Genomic DNA, 16400 nt, shown 5'->3' with positions numbered 1-16400 from the left:
ATTTTGAAAAGGTAAGACAATAACAACGACTTAATTCAAATTGATTTCATTGTTTAATTTTCAAGAACAGTGTTAAAACCACTCATAATAAACCCCTCTTGCGATGTTAAAACCACTGCTAATAAGTTGACTTGTGCTCCATCGCAAGAGTGACTGCTATAGCTTGCAACATTCCTACAAAGAATATCCAAGTCGTGAGAGAGAATTGAGTAGAGTATTATTTCAATGTCACTGCCTACAAGCAATTAAGCATTCAATTCAATTCATTGTATGAAAGTCCATGAACAAGGCATGCAGAAACTAAGCACCTGGAGGACAAAGAGAGAAGCCCAAGCTAAAGTGGCGAGGATGAGGAAGATAGACACCAGAAATTAGTCCTTGTTGCTTAGGTTGGCGGCTGTCGAGGAATCAGACACACCAAAATGGCCATGCATGTTCTAAGCAATCTCAAGAATGGACCCGTTGTAAAGACACCATGGCTGATGGCCCCTGCCACTGTAACCAGAGTTCCTACCATCTTCGCATGGTATATCACCTTCTTTATATCCACCTTCTCCATCCTACTGAGAGAATTACAATTAATTCATAATTAACTACCTTAATCATAACTAACGAGTAAGATTTTTGTATATACACAGAACAACTATCACAAAGGTGGCAGGGAGCATGTTGCTCATGGCGCATGAGAAGGTAGGAGAACATTTGACACTCGACCTCAACATTCTACACGAGCCATCCTACATGGAGATTATCCTGGCCTAGATGTTGTCAATTGTCTCAAAGCTTATTATAAAAACACTACTTGACTATGACATCTTTGATTTGAGCATCTCAATTTCGGAGGACTAGAATTACTTTCAAAGAAGGAGATGACGAGAGAACTAACTTATATCAAACATCCTGATCAATTATGTGAAGCATGTCTACGTGGGAAGCAATTTAAAAAAGATTATCCAAAGGAGTCAAGTTTAAGAGACCAAAAGTCGCCTGAACTTATACGCACAGATGTTTCGGTCTGATAAAGCCAAGTTTACTTGGTAAGAGTAATTATTTTATTCTTTTCATAGATGACTTTTCTCGAAAAACTTTCGTATATTTCTTGAAGCAAAAATTGGAGGTCTTTGGCATATTCAAGAAATTTAAAACTATTGTAGAAAAGGAGAGCGGTCTTGAGATTAAAACTATGCGTACATTTTGATTGAGGAGGAGAATTTACCTCAAAGGAATTTCAAGAATTTTGTGAAGCCGATGAAATACGACGACCTCTGATAGCTTCAAGATTCCCCCAACAAAATGGAGTAGTGGAAAGAAACAATCAAACAATCCTTGACATGGCAAGAAGCATTCTCAAAAGTAAGAGGCTACCAAAATAACTTTGGGCAGAAACAGTTGCATGTGTAATGTACTTATCCAATCGTTCACCCAAAAGGAGTATGTGGGGCAAGACACCACAAGAAGCATGGAGTGAAAGAAGCCTGAGATTTCTCATCTAAGAGTTTTTGGAAGTATAGCCCACGTTCATGTGCTTGATGAAGCAAGAAATAAATTGGATGATAAAAGCAAGGAGTTTATTTTTATTGGCTATAATACTAACTCAAAAGGGTATAAGCTATATAATTTAGATAATGGGAAGATAATTATCAACCGGGATGTTATATTTATGAAGAAGAATAAAATTGAGAATCTCAAAATGAAGATTACAACTTCCCATACTTTGAAAAGAAGATGTGTTGCAACCAAGGGTAGAGCAAACAAGAGAGGAGATTGCTACTCCACTAGTAATACCAACATCAAGTACTCAAGAAAATTTATCTGCATCAACTTCAAGTGAAATTTTAAGTGAAAGAGTACCACACTTCAGGAGCTTATGGAACCTTTATGATGTAACTGAAAATTTAAGATAATATAACTCTATTTTATCTCTTTGCTGATTGTGAGCCTATGGATTTCCAAAAAGCTATAAAGAGTAAAAAGTGAAAAAAAAAATGTATGGATGAAGAAATCAAGGAGATCGAGAAGAATGTTACATAGGAGTTAACTACACTTCCTGAATAACATAAGGTGATTGGTGTGAAGTGAGTGTACAAAATAAAGAAAAATGCCAAAGGAGAAGTTAAAAAAATACAAAGTAAGATTGGTGACAAAAGGCTACAGTCAAAGATCTAACATTGACTATGATAAGGTATTCACTCACGTTGCTCGATTAGAAACTTTCAGAGTAATCATTTCTTTAACAACCCAAAATAAGTGGAGAATACATCAAATGGATGTAAAATCTATTTTTTTTTAATGGAATTTTCAAAGAAGAAGTCTATATTTGGCAGCCATCGTCTTACAAAGTCAAAGGACAAGAAGACAGAGTTCTAAAATTGAGGAAGACTCTCTACGGGCTAAAGCAAGCACCAAGGGCATGGAATAGCCGAATAGACAAGCACTTACAAGAGAAAGACTTCATCAAATGTCCTTATGAACTTGTACTATATATTCAGAATAAGGATAAAGATGTTTTAATTGTATGTCTATATGTCGATGACTTGATCTTCACAGGAAGCAATCCAAGTATGTTTGGAAAATTCAAAAAAGTGATAACTAAGGAGTTTGAGATGACTAATATTGGGTTCATGACATATTATCTAGGCATAGAAGTGAACCAAAGGGAAGATGAAATCTTCATTTCACAAGAAGATTATTCAAGAGAAATATTAAAAAAGTTCAAGATGGATAACAGTAAGCCCATAAATATCCCAATAGAATGTGGAGTCAAGCTATCAAAGCATGATGAAGGAGAAAAAGTTGATCCAACATTTTTCAAGAGTTTGGTTGGAAGTTTACGATACTTGACGCGCACAAGGTCTGATATCCTTTATGTTATTGGACTTGTTAGCCGCTACATGGAAGCTCCAACTACCACCCACCTTAAGATCGCTAAGAGAATTTTATGCTATATAAAAAGTACGACAAATTTTGGATTGCTTTATTCAATATCTAACCAGTTTAAACTTGAAGGATGTAGCGATAGTGATTGGGGTGGAGATATGGATGATGGAAAGAGCACTACAGAATTTGTGTTCTTTATGGAAGATACAGTTTTCACTTGAATGTCGAAAAAACAACCTATTGTCACACTTTCTACTTGTGAAGTGGAGTATGTGGCTACGACCTTGTGTGTTTGTCCTACTATTTGGCTTAAAAATTTATTGAATAAGCTAAGTTTACCATAAGAAGAAGCAACCAAGATTCAAGTTGATAACAAGTCTGACATAACACTAGTAAAAAAATCTAGTCTTCTATGATAGAAGCAAGCATATTGATATGCACTATCACTATATCAGAGAGTGCATTACAAGAAACAAGGTGTTGTTGGTGCAGTTTGCATTAATTGTCTAACTCATGTTGTGATGAATGACAAGTAAGTTGAGTTAGGTTTTGTTGTGATCTAACCACTTGATTAAGTGTGCAGGAGAAGTCTAGATAGGTCGACGGACTGACTAGATATCTGGCAGAAAATCTAATTAGGTCAACGAGTCGACCAGATAGCTAGTACAAAGTCCAGATAGGTCAACGGACTGACGAGATATCTGGCAAGAAGTCCAGCTAGGTCAACAGACCGATTGGATAGCTGACATAAAGTTTAAACAGGTCCACAGATTGACCGGATGTCTGGCAAATTGATAAGTTAAGGTAAGTCACTAGAGGAGGGTGACCTTGTGAGGGCACGTCTTGGTTGAGGGATAGTAGACATCGATCCAGTTTAGGTCCATTTGGGATCCCTAAACTGAGACCTTGACTAGTTCCTGGTCTTGGGAGGACAGGAACTAATTACTACTCTTTATTATTAATTATTATTGTCTTTGTGTTGCAGGTTATTTGGACTAACATTATATGAACAGTGTCCGAAGACGCTTTCAAGCAGTGAAGGCGCAATCGTACTATTCATAGAAGGTGTCTTCCATAGGATAAATTTTGGACGCAATCTCGAATAAGTGCCGGGTTGCTCGGGATCAAATTTACCAGGTTGAAGGCGCCTTCAACAGCTATAAAAGACACCTTCCAAGCCCCATTTAAGGCAGTCTCGAGAAGGCTTTGGAAGCACACTGATATACGAGTTACTGCACATATGTTTGAGCTTCCGACTGCTCCAAGCTTCTGCTATGACTCTGCTGCAAAGCTACTGCGCCCGACGACTGTTCCGAGGACTTCCGATCGCGACCGATAGACCAACAATGACACACGAGCGCAAGATCTATTACATGGTCGGGTTTCAACCTGCCTGGGATGAATTTGTTACAGGGCCGGATTTTAATCCGCCCCATTGCCATCCCTACACACAATGTCACTGAGCAAGTGATAGATATCTTGGCTCACCTCGGCCAAGAATCACAGATATAACATTAAACATACATTATTCAAAATCAGCATTAATTGTTTCGAAATTGAGAATTTAACATAATGCATAGTACAAAAATATACGCCAATAGGATGATTCATTTTTTTAGACCATTGATTTGGATGGACCCCACCTATTTAAAGATGAGGTTCATCCAAATCAAGGATCCTCATATAGTGGACCATCTCCTGGTCCGTAATTTGCGGACAAGAGGATCCCTACTGGAGGGAGTTGTTGTCTAACTCTGTGTGCTAGCTGTTTGTGCTATAGTAAATCTGGCTGCTATCTGTACCTCCAGCTTCTTGCAAGACTTTCCTTCATTCAATTTATTTCAATGCAAGGAATATGCTTGATCTTGTGATAATCTTCTCCAGTATCCTTGTTAACCCTTCTCTCTATCATTTTCATTCCTCTTATGTAAATTTGATTGAGCTCAGTCAATCTTACAAGTCCCTCTGGTAGCATTCTCATATTTTTGCAGTTCCACATTCTTAGTTCCCGAAGGAAAGGCATTGCTCCGTCTCCCACTTCCCATTGCTCCAAGGTTCTCAATCTATACAGTTCAATCTCCTGGAGACTAGGAAATCCTCCCTTTGGAAACACCAAAACTCTTCCTACAAATGCACCAAAACGCAATCGAAGAATCTGAAGGTTTGCGAGAGATGCGAGCATTGCAATATCTTCATCCTTTTCCAACCTTGTTTCACTAATAAAGAGAGAGATCAGGTTGGAAAATATCATGGAATTTTCTGCCTCTATGTGAATCCTTGCAGGCCTTACCAAAGGTCCATACAAATACAGAAACTGAATATGATGGTAGCAAGATGAACTTAGGACGCTCATCGGCAACGATTCTCCAACCAATCCCAATTTCTCGAGTCTGAAAAGATTCTGGACTGCATTGGCTAAAGCATCCTCGTCAGAGCTTGAAATGCTTTTCAAATACAATGCTCGAAGATTTCTCAGCTTCTCCAGTGCACCATCACATACCCATGGACCAATTGAAATATTCTCAAGTGTCCGAATGTCTTCCAAGCAGTAGTATGCCGCTTTAGGCATGCTCGTATTCTCTTCAGTGAGGAATACATGTCTCAGTGTTCGGATTTTCCAAAATGCATCAGGCAAATGTTGAATCTTAGTACCGTATATATTGAAAGTCTGCAGATGGATGAGGTTTCCAATAGATGAAGGCAGCTCCTTCAATTTTGATCGTTCCAAATTTAGATACCTTAACAGGATCAAGTCCCCAATCTCCTTTGGTAAGTGTTCAATGGGTAGTTCCTGCAAATCCAAGACCCTGAGGAACTTCGCTCCAGGGATGGCAACTGCCAGCATTCTCTTAAAGCCTTCATTACGACAAGTTACAAGTGACCGTAGTTTAGTGGTAGAACAGTTCAACGAGATATGGTCGTTGACATTTTCAGTGACGCTGAGACGCCGTAAAGATCTTGGATCGTCACCTATGTCATCAATGGACCTGAAGAAGTTAAGCTCACGAGCTTCATGACGTGCTAGATCAAGAAGAAGATCATGAATGCGAACTTCGTGGCTATAATACATCCGACCCCTTTGTATTTGTAACATGGACCTGTCGGTCAAATCATTCAAATATGCCTCCGCGAGGTCCTCCATTGTTTGATCCACTTTGTCATTCGTTTGTATGAAACCCTCAGCGATCCATAAATGTATTAACCTCTCTGCCCAAATGCTATAGTCCTCAGGAAAAGCTGCAAAATAGAGGAAGCAAGGCTTCAAATGATGCGGAAGATCATGGTAGCTGAGAGCTAATATTCTTTGGATTTGGTCTTCTCCTTCTCTGAATTCACGAGAAATATGTTCCAACTTTTTCCTCCAGTTACTAGCTTGACTTGTACCTCTCAAAACTCCTCCGAGTACCACAATGGCAAGAGGCAGCCCTTTAGTTTTTTTGAAGATATCTTCCTTGAATCGCTCAAACTCTGGAGGGCAGCATGTCGTGCGGAAAGCTTTCCTGCAGAACAAATTCCAGCTCTCTTCGACATTCCAAAATTTTAGCTCGTGTGGAGGAACATCTGCAACGTTTGCAACATTCATCTTGCGCGTGGTCAGCAGCACTCTGGATCCTGTCGATTCTTTTGGGAAAGCTGCTTTAATGGCGTTCCAAGCTGCCACCTCCCAAATATCATCCATCACGACTAGATACCTTCTGTCGCGCAAGTGCTCCGACAACTTTTCCTTCATCTCTAGTTCTTCCATACCTTTTACTTCCTCATCCTTGAAGTCGAACACTTGCTTGACAATGCTGCACAAGAGTTCTTTGAGCTCATACTTCTGTGACACGGACACCCATGCCTTGCACTGGAAATAGTTTTTGACATCTGCGCTCTTGTAGATCTTATTAGCCAGCGTTGTTTTGCCCAAACCTCCGGGACCAACAACCGAAAGGACAACGCGAGTTGTTGAACCAATGTCAAACAGTTGCCTTTTGATGCCTTTCATGTCTTCATCAAAACCGACAATGTCTTCTTCTAGTTCAAATCTGTAGATGTAATGCCATTTATTAGCGTATAATCTCTCTTGATGTCGAAATTCATGCGATCATGAGTAAGAAGAGATGCTTGCACCAAGTTTTTGTTCTAACCTAATTGTCCACTAGAGCACTGTTGGCTTAGAATCGATAAATAACACATCCAAGGCACACATGATATGCAAGAGGATCGAATAAAGTGAGGAGGAAGATAATTGATAGAATACTTTCTTAGAAGATGAAAAAATGAATTGAATCATTACACATCTCTAGGACCATTTAAATACACTACAAACCTAAGACTAATTCCTATATTTTATCCCATAAAAATAGGAAGACTAATTCCACTCATTTATCCCTTAAAACTAGGAAAACTTATCACCACTAACGCAAGGAAAAAAAATAAAAAAAATAAAACCACGTAGCCACTACTTATCATGTCCGGATTATATGCTCACATTACCCCTCCTAATCCTGACATGGTTCTAAGTCACGGACGCCGAGTAGTTATCACATGGCAGCTAGCTTCACTTCCGGCAATGCTTTTAGTTAATACATCGGCTTGCTGTTCTCCGGTATTAACGAACTCAACCACAATCTGTCCACCTTTGGCGCCACGAGCAGTCCATCTGTCTGCACCACGAACAAGTCCATCTGTCTGCGTTATCCATGGCTCCGCTTCTTTGGCCCCGCACCAAAGTCTATTTGCACACCAAGTGCTCGACCCACAACTCGATCTCTTCGACACCACGAACAAGTCTCGTCTATTAGTTCTCTTGGCAACACGAGCAAGTCCATCTGCTCGCACAACGGGCAAGTCCATCTGTCCACCTTTGCTGCTTGGCATATGTTGCATACCTGCCACGCCCGCTTCGGTGCCAAGTTCGCCTCCTGCAAACTTGGGCTTGGAATGTGCCCAACGCACTGCCAATCCTCTGCTTGGTATGGCTTGCGCCTATTCCACACTTGCAGTTTTGCCAAGTCTTCCTCCTGTAAGACTTGGGCTTGGGCACCCCTGCACTGCCGCTCTGCTTGGCATTCCTTCCACGCATGCCCGACTCGGATGTATGCCAAGTCTGCCTCCTGCAGACTTGCACATGGACAGTGCCCCGCGCACTGCCGGTTCGCTGCTTTGCATGTTCCCTAGCCAGGTTGTGTCTTCTAGTCTTGCTAGGAGACACACTTGCTTGAATATCTTCAAGGTTATCTTGTACAAGTGATTCTGTGTTCGCTTTACCAGCATCAAGATCTTCCCGCTCCTATCAATCACCTATATGGTATCTCTTTTCATGTGCACCTCGTTCCCAGTTTCTGTCAATTGACCGAGACTTATGATATTACTACAAAGTTTCGAAATGTAGTATACCTCGTGGAGAGCCTTCCGATCGCTGTTCTTGCATTCGAACACAATCGTCCCCTTGCCCATGATCTCAATGGTTGATCCATCGCCAAACCTCACCCTCCCGGTGATGGTTTCATCTAGTTCTTAAAACTTCTCGCGATGGCCAATCATGTGGTTGTTGGCACCGTTGTCAAGGTACCAGACGTCTTTATTGTTGGAGAAATCCCAATGGTCCATGGGACCATGTGTTTTGGTGTTTGGGCAAAGGGTTTAAGTTAGGTTCACCCTTGTATTTGATATGTGTACTTGAGTTGTGCAGGACTGCAGGATACACATGTGACTCAGGTTGACGGCTTCGGGTCCGGTGAAGGATGGAGCATCCGAGAGACCGTGGACAAGGCAGCAAGGACAATGGCCGAGGGAAGCGACTTCGAGGCATACGCAAAGGATGGCATTGGGGACAAGTCGCGAGCTTGGATGCATCCGAGGGACGAGAGCCAAAGGAAGTAGGCTTGAAGGCAAAAGGTCAAGGCTGCAAAGAAGAGTCAAATGAGTCGTGAGGGTACGAGTGCATGAGAGATTGTACTCGGAGTAAAATCCTAGTTTTAGGATTTTACTGTAGCGTTATTGTAGCAGTCGACTGGTGCATGAACCAGTCGACTGATGCACTGTAGCAGAGAGCCATTGAGAGAGTCGTTGGGCTGGCACCAGTCGACTGGTGCATGGACCAGTCGATTGGTAACGGGCAAATCAGGTTGTTGATTTGTTCCAAGCTCTATAAGAAGGAGCTTGGTGTGGCCAGCCAAGGTGACGAAATTAGACTTGGTTAAAGTCTAATTAGTAGTCTACAAGTGCTCAAGAGTTTCTCTTGTATCCAAGAGGTCTTGGTGAGTTTGTGGTTAGGTTTCTCCACCCACAAGGAGGTTTGAGCTAGTCGGAGGTTTTCCGGGAAGTAATCCACCGACGGATAGGGATCGTCCACCTTACGGACACGCCGTGGAGTAGAAGCTTTATCTCCGAACCACGTAAATCGGCGCGTGTTGGTTTGCTTGCTCTTTCTTGTTCTTTGTATTTGTATTTAGCTTTCGTATTTGTGTTTGTATTATTTGTATTCCGCTGTGCAACTAGCAAATACGTAGAAAGCGAGCGATTTGGGGGCGCCGTCTATCCAACCCCCCTTCAAGCCGGCCGCAAGATCCTCCAACAAGTGGTATCAAAGCGAGGCCGCTCTCCGTTGGACTAACCGCCAAGGAAGCACAAGATGACCGGCTTGATAGAACCGCCAAAGCTTGAAGGTAGAGGCTTATGGGACATCACGTATTGGATGGTGAAAATGGAGGTGTTCTTCAACACGGATTGGGACACCATGATGGTGGTAAATGAACCATTCGAAGTCCCAAAGATAAGAAAGGGAAGAAGCTACGACCACGACATTGGACGGAGGAACAAACCACACGGTCAAAGGCAAACGATAAGGTAATATCAATTTTAATTGATATGTTGCCTAATAATGTTGTGAGTCATGTAGGTAAATATGAGAATGCCCATGAATTATGGAGCAAAGTGAAGAAATTTCCATGGGAGGAATTTTCACCTACACAAGAAGAAGAAGAAAAATCCGAAGAAAGTGATGAAGTGGTCCAAGAGGAGAAGAAGGACCAATCGGATGTGGAGCCCAAGGAGATGGTTTTAATGGCTCAAGAAGAGGAGGAGGAGCAACCGGAAGTTAACTCATGCTCAACTTCCGAGGAGGAGAAGGAGGATGAAGAAGCATCGTTAACATCCTCAAGAGTTGAAGAAGAATCCAAGACGGAGGAAGAAGAGATCTTGGAGGTCAACCTAGTGAGCACCTCCACCGAAGCAAAGTCAAAGGACCACATCATTTGCTTCGGTTGCAATGAGAAGGGACACTACAAGAGTATGTGTCTAATGAGTAAGAAGAAGGTATCTCCTAAACTCAATTCAATTCCTTTAGAATCTAATTTGAGTTGTAGGAAGAAGAAGGAGAAGAAGCACATTAGATGCTTCACGTGTGGAGAACTTGGACACTACCACACAAGATGCTCGAGGAAGGAAGAGTTCAAGAAGTTGGAGCATCTAAAGAAGTGGGAGAAGAAGAAGAGGAGCTGAAGTCAAGGGGGAGCTTCAAGGGTAAGGGAGGAATACCCTAATTTGAAATGTAATGCAAATTCTTATGTTCTCATGCATGCTAGGAAAAATAATGATTATCATTATGTAGCAATGCAAAATTTTGGATTTAAGTATCATGATAGGAATAGGGTTAATGTAGATCAAAACCCTAGGAGGCCAATTCATGAAAAACCTAGGAATGGTAGACCTAAGGAGACCCAAGGCATTAATCCTAAAAAGGGGAGACATATGCCTAGAAAGGGTAGGTCTAGGAATGTCCAAGGTGGACATGTTGACTCTAGGTTTAGGAACCTAGAAAGGGAAAATCAAGCTTTGAAGGCAAAGCTTGATGGTTTGGAGAAATTTCTTAAGAGATTCACTATTGGATCTAAGGGATTGAGTATGGTTATGGGGAGCCAAAGACCCAACAATGATAGATCGGGCTTGGGATACCGATCTAATCCCTCCAAGGTTAAAAGGAGATTGTGTGCTAGGGTGGCACATGATAAGGGCAAGGGAGAGTCATCCAAGGCCAAAAATAAATATGCTAGGGTTGCATATGACTATGGCAAGGATGATGTGTCCAAGGTCAAGAAGATAAGGAGATCTTCTAAGGGACATCATTGTGGTGTAGCCACAATAGATGAGTCACCTAGGGAGGTGACTAAGGTAAAGAGCTCTAGGGGGAGCTCCAAGAGTCAATTTGAGACCCATGGCCAATGGATCTTAGGTGGGTTCTACTTGAGGGTCTAGAGGATCCATGGAGTGTGCCAAATGATTTAGAGACGGACTTGAGTCTCAAACCTAGGGATTTGGCACACATGGATTGTGTTTCATGCAAGGAAATATGACATTGGGGTCATATAACATGAAAATTGGTTTTGGATGTATAAATGTCATAAAAACCAATGCTAGGGATGCATTGTGGGTTGATATGGGTAAATACATCAAGAGGAAGCAAAAACTAGGACTTTAGGTCAATGTTCAATTGAACCATTTAGCTAGTTTTGGATTTTGTGTCAATCTTGGGATTGGTGATAGATACATTTTGTAATGTATTTTTTCCAAGTAGACAAGGGTACAATAGACCTCTCCACAAAATTTGGAAATTTTTGGAGGTCTAGGAAATTTCTGGTGTATTTCTGAAGTTGGCCTGAAAAAGCTGATTTATTTTAGAAATAGGGTACCAGTCGACTGGTACAGATATCAGTCGACTGGTAACAGTGTTTTTGAGCACAGAATGTCTCTGTAAGCTCATTTTGTCGATACCAGTCGACTGGTGATGATACCAGTCGACTGGTAACAGTAGATTTCGACCACAGAATGCTTCTGTAAGGTTGTGTCGAAGGGGGCAGTCGACTGGCACTTAGGGCAGTCGACTGATACCAGTCTGAAATTGTTTTCAGCATTGGTTTGTGACCATGTCAACTCGCTTAGATGTATGGGATCCAAGGGGGATTAATACATGAGTTTAGGGTCAGTTTGGATGATAAATTTTCAGCAATTGGGATATTGTTGGAGAACTTTTTGGATGTTGAGAAGTAAGGTTTAGTTGGGACAACCTTAAGTGCCTTTGTGTAGGGGGAGCCTTGTGATAGGTTCTTAAAAATCCCTGTAGGAAAATCCTAGCTCATTGGGGAGCTTAGGTGTAGGGGGAGCCTTGGGATAGGTTCCAATGCATGTTTGCATTTTGTTTCGGCGGTTGCCAAGTGTGTATGTAGTCTTGGCAACGTAAGTCCATTCGGCGTTGTAAATCCAAGTGTGTAGCCTTGGTATCGTAAGTCCATTGTATTAGCATGTTTATTTGCTATTTGTTTTCCCTAACTTAAACGTATTGACAAACACCAAAAAGGGGGAGATTGTTGGAGCAATCCTAATGGTCCGTGGGACCATGTTTTTTGGTGTTTGGGCAAAGGGTTTAAGTTAGGTTCATCCTTGTATTTGATATGTGTACTTGAGTTGTGCAGGACTGCAGGATACACATGTGACTCAGGTTGACGGCTTTGGGTCCGGTGAAGGATGGAGCATCCGAGGGACCGTGGACAAGGCAGCAAGGACAATGGCCGAGGGAAGCGACTTCGAGGCATACGCGAAGGATGGCATTGGGGACAAGCCGCGAGCTTGGATGCATCCGAGGGACGAGAGCCAAAGGAAGTAGGCTTGAAGGCAAAAGATCAAGGCTGCAAAGAAGAGTCAAATGAGTCGTGAGGGTACGAGTGCATGGGAGATTGTACTCGGAGTAAAATCCTAGTTTAGGGTTTTACTGTAGCGTTACTGTAGCAGTCGACTGGTGCATAGACCAGTCGACTGATGCACTGTAGCAGAGAGCCGTTGAGAGAGCCGTTGGGCTGGCACCAGTCGACTGGATTATATGCTCACAAGCACATCTTTGAAGATCCAACAAAGTTAACCATTGATACGGTGCATGAATGTGGGGTCTGTGAGATGATATGGCACGGAGTCAAAGCCACAAAAGGGTCAAAAGTCACGCCAGCATGGAGGTCAGAAGTCTATCCCCCGTGGCTAGTCAAAAGTTACACCAGCCTGGAGGTCAGAAGTCTGGCCCCCGTGGCTAGTCAAAAGTTACACCAGCCTGGAGGTCAAAAGTCTAGCCGTCGTGGCCACGCCATCATGGAGGTCAGGAATCAGAATTACAAGGAGGTCAAGATTCCGGCCCACGTGGCTAAAGTCAAAGCTTCAGTTGATGGACTGGTCAAAGGACAGTATTTACGAGTTGGGCCGGATCTGATCTCAAAGGGAATCGAAAATAGACCCGACCCACAGGGCCAAATTCAATTGAGGATCGGACCCATGGGGCAGGTATAACCAGGGATTGGGTGCGACTAGGGGGCCAACTTATTGATTGGATGGAGATACCGAATAAGACTTCCGATGAAGCAATACAGGTTGGGGAGCCGATCCAGCGTGCAGGTCGGGACGTTCATACCATGAATAACAGCGGACAGATGCAGGTCAGGGAGCCGATCCAGCGTGCAGGTCGGGACGTTCATACCATGGATAACAGCGGACAGATGCAGGTCAGGGAGCCGATCCAACGTGCAGGTCGGGACGTTCATACCATGGATAACAGCGGACAGATGCAGGTCAGGGAACCGACCTAGCGTGCAGGTCGGGACGTTCATACCATGGATAACAGCGGACAGATGCAGATCATGGAACCGACCCAGCGTGCAGGTCGGGACGTTCATACCATGGATAACAACGGACAGATGCAGGTCGGGAATTAGACCCAACGTGCAGGTCGGAACATACGTGCCTTAGATAACAACAAGCAAATGCGGGTCGGGAATTAGACCCAGCGTGCAGGTCGGAACATACATGCCTTGGATAGCAATAAGCAGATGCGGGTCGGGAATTAGACTCGGCGTGCAGGTCAGAACATACATGCCTTGGATAGCAATAAGCATATGCGGGTCGGGAATTAGACCCAGCGTGCAGGTCGGAACATACATGCCTTGGATAGCAACAAGCAGATGCGGGTCGGGAATTAGACCCAGTGTGCAGGTCGGAACATACATGCCTTGGATAGCAATAAGCAGATGCGGGTCGGGAATTAGACCCAGCGTGCAGGTCGGAACATACATGCCTTGGACAGCAATAAGCAGATGTGGGTCGGGAATCAGCAGATCGTCAGGAATTAAACCCAGCGTGCAGGTCGGAACATACATGCCTTGGATAGCAATAAGCAGATGCGGGTCGGGAATTAGACCCAGCGTGCAGGTCGGAACATACATGCCTTGGACAGCAATAAGCAGATGCGGGTCGGGAATCAGCAGATCGTCGGGATGTACATACTTCGAATGACGCAGACAAAGGTGGGTCAGGAGGCCAGACACTACATGACAAATAGACCTGCAAGGAATCGTAATCACCTGTCAGAGAACAATCATCACATGTCAGGGAATATTCTAACGGTGGGAGGCTCATACTCCCCTTGGTTCCTCCGCTAGCCTATAAGAGAAAGCCACGTGTCGACCACCGCCAGACAGAGCCTGACATCTGACATTCCCTGACATTCGCCAGGTTCCAGAAGCCTCAGTTGCAGTATAAAAAGGGATGCTTTGTCCCTTACGCAGGTACGCACACTCGTCATTTCTTACCAGTCTTTTATTTTTCGTGTTTTCTCTGTGATTTCTGGAGAAAAAGTACCAGACTTGAGCGTCAGAGAGCCTGACCCGGGAACTTTTTCATTAGTTTCTGGTCTCTAATGACCGGTGGACTCGTCTGAGTGTGTGCAGATCAATAGCATCATCATCTTGATCATTTCTCTCCGTAGAACCGCCCGTGCGAACCTGTGCAGGGGGTACCTCGCTGATTCAGCATCTCAACGACTCTTCGTCAACTTTTAATACAACAAGGCCCGTCTTCATCCGACTTAGTTTCCGGACGAGATCAACCATGAAAATGCTAATAGATGGAAAATGATTGTTAATGAGAATTATTTACCTTCGAGCAAGCGTTGCGTCAGCCGCAGAGGAAGATGAGGAGGAGGTGGGCAAGGAGGACGAGCATTGGATGCCAAGTTGCGACGCTTGTTTGCATACATCTTGAAATCTAGCATGGATGTCCCGCAGGCGCCTCGCGAGCAGATGGCGAGTGAGGATCCGGGAGGGGAAGGCGGCAATCCGTCGGAGACGGCTCTTCCAGCATCCAGCGGTTGAAGCGCGGCCTAGCAGCATCGCGTATTCGTCCACCAGGTCCTCCATCTCGAACACCGAGTTCCGGATCTGCCTCATCCACTCCTGCAAAGAGTTGCTTTGCTCGTATCTGGGCTTCTGGTCGGCATCCCTGAGAAAGGATTGAATCAGTGCCAGTGTTTCCGTCAGCGACTTGATCTCTGCACCCACGTTGAGGAGGCTGGAAACCTCGCTGGAAGCAAGCTCGCCCAGCTTCTCCAGCACCAAGTTCACCACCGTAGATGCCATCTCTGTGTTCTCTGCAAGTCAATGAACCAAGCCAGTGCAGATATTAATTAGGGCGGATGACCAACTTGTTAACATAATAACAAGTCAAGATCAGTCGTAAGTTCACACTAAGCACATTGTATAATAAGGATCATCTCCAAATCCAATTGTAAATTAATCCTAGAATCTTCTCCTATGTTCTCCATCAGCTTTTCCAGCAGGCAATAAACAACTAATTTATCATGCTGGTTATTATTGCAAAACAAAGTGCTTCGGTCGTCTCAAACAGCTTGGTATATTATGTTAATTAATTAGAGCATCATAATGCTCTAATGTTATAATATTCATCATCCCTTTAAAAAATACGGGGCTCACTACCAACAACATCTTTCTTTCACCCATATCATTTTTAACGTTAATACTTATTATTCATGGATCCCACCATCTACTCACTCATCTTAAAATTATATCATATTAAATAAATATATTTTAAATATATTTTAAAATAATTAAATTATTATTATTTTTTTAATAATAATCTTACGTTAAAAAATATAATTGTATTATTTTTCAAAAATAATATTAATTTTTTAAATATATTTATTAAATAAAATAGATGTTCATGAGAAAACGAAATTATAATGTTAGAGAAACGAAATTATAAAATTGGGAAAATGAAATTACAACTGAGCGGCTAAAATTATAAAGTTGGGAAAATAAAATTTATTAAAATTACCATATATTTATGAAATTGAAATGCAACAATAACTAAAATAAACCATACTACTATGTCATTAAAAATAATATATGAAATATTAATTCACGGATTATTGTTGTATTGCCCCCAAATATGCTCAACTAAGTCGGCGCGAAGTTGGTGATGAACTTGAGTGTCACGTAGCTCAGAATTTGTTCGAAGATAATCCTGAAATCCTCGGTTTGAGCCGTGGATAAGTTGTGCGGGTTTGTCACCTTCTTCGTTGTACCAATTCGTCACGTGACCTCTAGAGATGTAAATGAACCAAGCCGCTCGTGAGCTATTCAAAGCTCGATTCGATAAAAGCTCGTTTGAGCTCGTTTAATGAGCCTCGTAAAGATAAACAAACCAAG

At 42.8% G+C, this 16400-nt stretch overlaps 1 protein-coding gene across 1 annotated transcript; it reads right to left on the bottom strand.

The window, feature by feature from the left end:
* Window positions 1–4386: 4386 nt before the first annotated feature.
* LOC122038886 (disease resistance protein RPP8-like) lies at window positions 4387–15360 on the bottom strand. Its single transcript, XM_042598848.1, has 2 exons — window positions 14833–15360; window positions 4387–6905 (listed from the first exon to the last, which is right to left on the bottom strand). Exons 1-2 carry the CDS (start codon window positions 15309–15311, stop codon window positions 4709–4711), a joined length of 2676 nt encoding a protein of 891 aa, XP_042454782.1. The 5' UTR covers window positions 15312–15360; the 3' UTR covers window positions 4387–4708.
* Between the last annotated feature and the right edge of the window lie 1040 nt (window positions 15361–16400).

Source organism: Zingiber officinale, chromosome 1A (assembly GCF_018446385.1).
Source record: "Zingiber officinale cultivar Zhangliang chromosome 1A, Zo_v1.1, whole genome shotgun sequence".
Taxonomy (NCBI): domain Eukaryota; kingdom Viridiplantae; phylum Streptophyta; class Magnoliopsida; order Zingiberales; family Zingiberaceae; genus Zingiber; species Zingiber officinale.
This window is presented reverse-complemented; position numbering and strand designations above follow the sequence as displayed.